The following is a 6,377-nucleotide window of genomic DNA, read 5'->3' as shown; positions in this document are numbered from 1 at the left end:
TCATGGGAAATAGATGGGGAAACAGTGGAAACAGTGTCAGACTTTATTTGGGGGGGGCTCCAAAATCCCTGCAGATGGTGACTGCAGCCATGAAATTAAAAGACACTTACTCCTTGGAAGGAAAGTTATGACCAACCTAGATAGCATATTCAAAATGAGAGACATTACTTTGCCAACAAAGGTCCATCTAGTCAAGGCTATGGTTTTTCCTGTGGTCAAGTATGGATGTGAGAGTTGGACTGTGAAGAAGGCTGAGTGCTGAAGAATTGATGTTTTTGAATTGTGGTGTTGGAGAAGACTCTTGAGAGTCCCTTGGACTGCAAGGAGATCCAACCAGTCCATTCTGAAGGAGATCAGCCCTGGGATTTCTTTGGAAGGAATGATGCTAAAGCTGAAACTCCAGTACTTTGGCCACCTCATGCGAAGAGTTGACTCATTGGAAAAGACTCTGATGCTGGGAGGGATTGGGGGCAGGAGCAGAAGGGGACAACAAAGGATGAGTTGGCTGGATGGCATCACTGACTCGATAGACATGAGTCTGGGTGAACTCTGGGAGTTGGTGATGGACAGGGAGGCCTGGCATGCTGCAGTTCATGGGGTCACAAAGAGTCGGACACGACTGAACGACTGAACTGAACCGATGTTGGGTGAATATATATTAACAGTTGTTATATCTTCTTGTTGGATTGATCCTTTGATCACAATGTGATGTCCTTCCTTATCTCTTGTGACAGTCTTTGATTGAAAGTCTATTTTTTCTGATATAAGTATTACTATCTCGGCTTTCTTTTTATTTCTGCTTGCATAGAATATGTTTTTCTGTCCCCATACTTTAGTCAGGGGCTTCCCTGGTGGCTCAGATGGTAAAGAGTGTGCCTTCAGTGTGGGAGACCCAGGTTCAATCCCTGGGTTGGGAAGATCCCCTGGAGAAGGAAATGGCACCCCACTCCAGTATCCTTGCTTGAAAAATCCCATGGACTGAGGAGCCTGGCAGGCTACAGTCCATGGGGTAGCAAAGAGTTGGACACGACTGAGCAACTTCATTTTCACTTTTCACTTTCACTTTCACACTTTAGTCTGTGTGTCTTTTTTTTTTTTTTCCATTCATAAAACTTTTATTCCACTTACATGAACTTAATACACGTGTTCTTAACAATTATGCTTGGATTGTTCATGAAAATCTCATAAGACATTAAACAAAGCTAGCCATCATCTCAAGTTATTTCCCTGTTAACTATTTTTTACAGCACATGCATGTTAGGCAAGTATAAAAAAAAAAAAAAAATCACAAAAGCAAAAAAAAAAAAACTAAAAAAAGTTAAATACATGGGTTTTTGTTTTACTGCTGTGCTTGATATACATGAAGTAATGAATATCAAGCAATTCATTTTTACTGCATCTTTACTTGTACATTTGTTCTTAGGTTGCCTAAAACATTTAAATACAAATAAAATGAGTGTAGCAAAAATAATGAAAGCAAACAGCAGGTAACTTTACAAATAATGGAATGTGAACCGTTTCTGCCCTTATCCAGAGTAAATTGGGTCACAACTAAAGGAACACTTCTATAGCTGCAGTCAACGGTGTGCACACTGAGTCTGAGTATTCCACAGATAACACATGGTTTAACATGCAATATCCATGGGATATCCATTTCTACTACAGCTTTGTAAATGCTCCAAACCTAAAAAGTACCCACAACTACACCTGTGATTGGAACCAATTATCCCTTTTATTCCCCACCAGGACATACCAATATGCAGGCAGTTTTCTTTGCTTAGACATGGAAGCAGTTTTAACACTGGCCCTTGTGAAGCCACAATGTACCAGAAGTACTATGCCAAACATTTATAACTTGTATAAAAATTCCACATCCCCATATTGGCCACCTCAAGATGAAAACAGATAACTCCCTAAATGTTAACTGGCTCTACTCCCCTAATATTAAACATAAAAACCACATGGGAAATATAGAAATTCAAATAGAAGTAACATAAACCTGTCATAAATCGTAAACAAAAAACTATTTGTGGGACAGCATGGATGACAAATGGTCTACTGTGTAAATTTTAGAATGAGGCAGACAAAAGTTGGAAGGCGGGTTAATTTTCCCCTCCTTCTCCTGCTTCAGCTTCGTCTCCTTGGGTATCCGATGTCCACAATGTCAAGTTATCTCTCAGTAACTGCATTATTAGCGTGCTGTCTTTGTATGACTCTTCACTTAATGTATCAAGTTCAGCAATGGCTTCATCAAATGCTGTCTTTGCAAGAGAGCAGGCTTTCTCAGGGGAGTTCAGAATCTCATAGTAGAACACAGAGAAGTTAAGGGCCAGACCCAGTCTGATAGGATGTGTTGGTTGCATTTCCTTTTTGCTGATTTCAAAAGCTTCTTGGTATGCTTGCTGCGACTGATCCACAATCCCTTTCTTGTCATCACCAGCTGCAACCTCAGCCAAGTAGCGGTAGTAGTCTCCTTTCGTTTTCAAATAGAAGACTTTGCTCTCTGCTTGTGAAGCGTTGGGGATCAAGAACTTTTCCAAAAGAGACAGTACATCATTGCAGATATCTCTTAGCTCGGTCTCTATTTTCTCTCTGTATTCTCGAGCCATCTGCTGTTTTTTCTCAGCACCTTCTGTCTTTTGCTCAATACTGGAGACGACCCTCCAAGATGACCTACGGGCTCCTACAACATTTTTATAAGCAACTGAGAGAAGATTCCTCTCCTCATTGGATAATTCAGCTCCTTGCTCAGTTACAGACTTCATGCAGGCTGCCATGTCATCATATCGCTCAGCCTGCTCGGCCAGTTTGGCCTTCTGTACCAGCTCGTTTTTATCCATGACTGGATGTTCTGTGTCCGGAGTAGGTGGAGGCGGACGGACGGGGCTCAGCAGTCTCTGGGCGGCAGCGGCGAGGCTGAGACTCTGTCCCTGTGTGTCTTTAGATATGAAGTCAGTCTCCTGTAAGCAGTCACTATATTATTTCACTTGGAGCACTTAGTCCATTTACATTTAAAGTAATTATTGATGGGTATGTATTTATTGCCATTTTGTTAATTGTTTTCTTATTGTTTTTGTAGTTCCTTTTTATTCCTATCTTCTTTTGCTCTCTTCTGTTGTGACTTGATGACTATCTTTAATATTGTTTGAATTCCTTTCTCTTTTGTGTGTGTGTGTATGTATCATAGGTTTTTGGTTTGTGGATATGTTTATGTGTGTGTATCAAATTATTTTAAATTGCTGCTCTCTTAAGTTTAAATGTGTTCTACTATTCCCCTTGCACTCACATTTATTTTTTGACGTCATGTTTTACATTTTGTGTGTGTATCCCTTAACTATTTATCATGATATAGATGGTTTTACTACTTTTAACTTTCCTGTTAGATTTGTAAGTGGTTGATCTACCACATTTACTGTAAGTTTGCCTTTACCAGGAGACTTTTCCCTTTGCAATTTTCATATTTCTAGTTGTGGTCTTTTCTTTCCTGTTTACATAAGTCCCATTAACCTCTCTTGTAAAGCTGGTTTGGTGGTGCTGAATGCTTTCAGCTTTTGCTTATCTGTAGAACTGTATCTCTTTCAAATAAATGAGAGCCTTGCTGGATTGAATATTCTTGGTAGTGGGTTTTGTTCTTTCATTACTTTGAATGTATTGTGCCACTCCCTTCTGGCCTGCAAAATTTCTGCTGAAAAGTCAGCTGATTGTCTTATGGGAGTTCCCTTGAACACAACTAGTTGCTTTTCCCTTGCTGCTTTTAATAGTCTCTCTAAATTTTGACATTTCAGTTATAATATGTCTTGGTATGGACTCCTTTGGGCTTCCCAGATGGCAGTAGTGGTAAAGAACCTGCCTACCAATGCAGGAGATGTCAGAGACTCAGTTTGAGCCCTGGGTCGGGAAGATCCCGTGGAGGAGGGCATGGCAACCCACTCCAGTATTCTTGCCTGGAGAATCCCATGGACAGAGGAGCCTGGTGGGCCACAGTCCATAGGGTTGCAAAGAGTCAGACACGACTGAGCAACTGACACACACACACACACACACACAGACTTCTTTGGGATTCATTTTATTTGGGACTTTTTGTGCTTCGTGGATCTGGATGTCTGTTTCATTTCTGAGGTTAAGAAAGTTGACAGCCAATTATTTCTTCAAATAAGTTGTCTGTCCTTTCTTCTCTCTCTTTTCCTTCTGAAACCCTATAATGTGGATGTTAGTATGCTTGATGTTGTCTCAGAGGTCTCTTAAATCATCCTCACTTTATTTTTAATTCTTTTTTTCTTTTTTCTGATCAATGAGGGTGATTTCCACTACTCTGTCTTCCAGTTCACATATATCATTTAATATACTGTTAATTCCTTCTAGTATATGTTTTAATTTCAGTTTTTGTACTCTTCAACTCTGCTTGGTTCTTGTTTGTATTTCCTAACTCTTTGTTAAACTTATCACTATGTTTATCCATTCTTCTCCTGAGTTTTTTGAGAATCTTTTTGATCATTATCTTGAATTCTTTATTTCTAGCAAAGACTGTATTCACTCTTCTAGTTCTAATACTAGGGCTTTGTCTTATTCTTTCTTTGGAATATATTCTTCTGTATCCTCATTTTGCCTCTGTGTCACCTCACTTCTGAATTTTCTATTTCTGATTTGTGTTTTTCTTTCACGTCTGGTATTATCTTACTAATCTGTTTTGGCTCATTTTGAAATAGAAGAGTACAGTACCCTTTTAATTTATAGACGAGTATTCTTGGCATGCATTCATTGTAGGGATATCATTCTGCTTCTTACTTTTTTTTCTTTTAATAAGTTTTAAGAGATTTGACTTCAATAATTTCTGTTCTTCTTTAATATTTATGTATTTATTTGGCTGTGCCAGGTCTTACTTGCAGCATGCAGAATCTTCAGTCTTCACTGTGGCATGCAGGATCTTCAGTTGTGGCATGCAAACTCTTAGTTGCAACATATATGGTCTAGTTCCATGACCAGAGATTAAACCTGGGCCCCCTGCACTGGGAGCACAGAGTCTTAGCCACTGGACCACCAGGGAAGTCCCTTCTGGTCTTTATTTTTATGGGAAGTTTATTGTCCTGGACTTTCAGAAAGAAAAATTAGCATGGCTTTTCTAACATCACAGAGTTTCCATTCTGTGTTACATCAACAATTGTTGTTTTGTTATTAATGCTGGTGATGGTGGGGTTTCTTTTTCTTTTTTTTTTAGAAACTGGGGATGTTTCAAAAATGAAATGTCTTATTTATAAGATTTTGCTCTCTTCTCTCATTTTTTCTTGGTCCTTCTCTTTCCTTCCTCTCTATATTCCCTAACACAATAAACTGCTGGAAGGGAGCTCTGGCTGGTCCAACTGCTTCAGATCTTACCATGATCCCCTTGCATCCATCCAGTGCATGCTGCATGCTAAGTTGCTTCAATCGTGTCCGACTCTTTGAAGCCCCACGGACTGTAGCCCACCAGGCTCCTCAGTCCATGGGATTCTCCAGGCAAGAATATTGAGTGGGTTGCCATTCCCTTCTCCAGGTGATCTTCCCGACCCAGGGATCAAACCTGCATCTCTTACGTCTCCTGCATTGGCAGGTGGGCTCTTTACCACTAGCAACACCTGGGGAGCCCAGTACGGATGGTAAAAGTCTTCTCACATTTGGTTCTTTTCTCAAATTGGCTTTCCATGCTTGTCAGTGAATATCTGTTGGATTTCTCCTGGTCCAGGCCTGTAAGATGGCCAGTTGCATCTCTGTCCTTTATCCTGTGCAGATACTGATACAATCCAGTTTCTGAGATTATTAGTGGTTTGTGTGTGTTTGCAGGGTTCTGGAGTTTCCTTATAACCTAGCTGTGTTGTAAACGTTGCCCATAGGTTAGGTAACTTTATTATCCAGCAGTTCTGTCTGCTTTTATGTGAGGATTCAGAGAAAATGAAAAATGATTTCACAGCCACTGTCCTTGCCACTGCCCTGTTCTCCAAGGCCCCAGATTAAGAATCATTTACATTTATGTATCAAAGAATGTACCAAAGAAGTTTAATTACATTTACAGAACATAGCATAATGATGAGAGGTAATAGCATACCTAATGCAGCTGAGAAGGGGCGAAGAAGGAGGTATGGAGGGAAGTGCATTGAGCACTAATTTCCTCATCTTACTCAGGGAGGGAACTAAGAGATACCTTCTGAAACTGATGGATAAAATGACAGTACACCTTGATTACCCAGAGGATTCTCCAAAGAACTGTTAGAAAAAATAAGAAAATTCAGTAAAGTGGTTAATTGTGAAATTAACTGGTAGAAATCAATAGCTCTGCAACATAATTAACATCTCAAGTGCTTGCTATGTGGCAGGCACTTTTCAAAGAACTCTTCAAAAATAAA

The 6,377-nt window shown here is 39.9% G+C and overlaps 1 protein-coding gene across 1 annotated transcript; it reads right to left on the bottom strand.

Annotated features, from left to right (window-relative positions):
- Positions 1-1,086: 1,086 nt before the first annotated feature.
- LOC129627330 (14-3-3 protein zeta/delta-like) lies at positions 1,087-2,930 on the bottom strand. The gene has a single exon (XM_055546895.1). It carries the CDS (start codon positions 2,838-2,840, stop codon positions 2,103-2,105), a length of 738 nt encoding a protein of 245 aa, XP_055402870.1. The 5' UTR covers positions 2,841-2,930; the 3' UTR covers positions 1,087-2,102.
- Between the last annotated feature and the right edge of the window lie 3,447 nt (positions 2,931-6,377).

The sequence above is a fragment of the Bubalus kerabau genome, chromosome 14, assembly GCF_029407905.1.
Source record: "Bubalus kerabau isolate K-KA32 ecotype Philippines breed swamp buffalo chromosome 14, PCC_UOA_SB_1v2, whole genome shotgun sequence".
Lineage (NCBI taxonomy): Eukaryota > Metazoa > Chordata > Mammalia > Artiodactyla > Bovidae > Bubalus > Bubalus kerabau.
The sequence above is the reverse complement of the archived record's forward strand: the minus strand, read 5'-3'. Positions and strand labels throughout refer to the sequence as shown.

Excerpts from the sequence above, each read along its gene's own strand:
- LOC129627330 (XM_055546895.1), bottom strand. The coding sequence starts at position 2,840 with ATGGATAAAAACGAGCTGGTACAGAAGGCCAAACTGGCCGAGCAGGCT.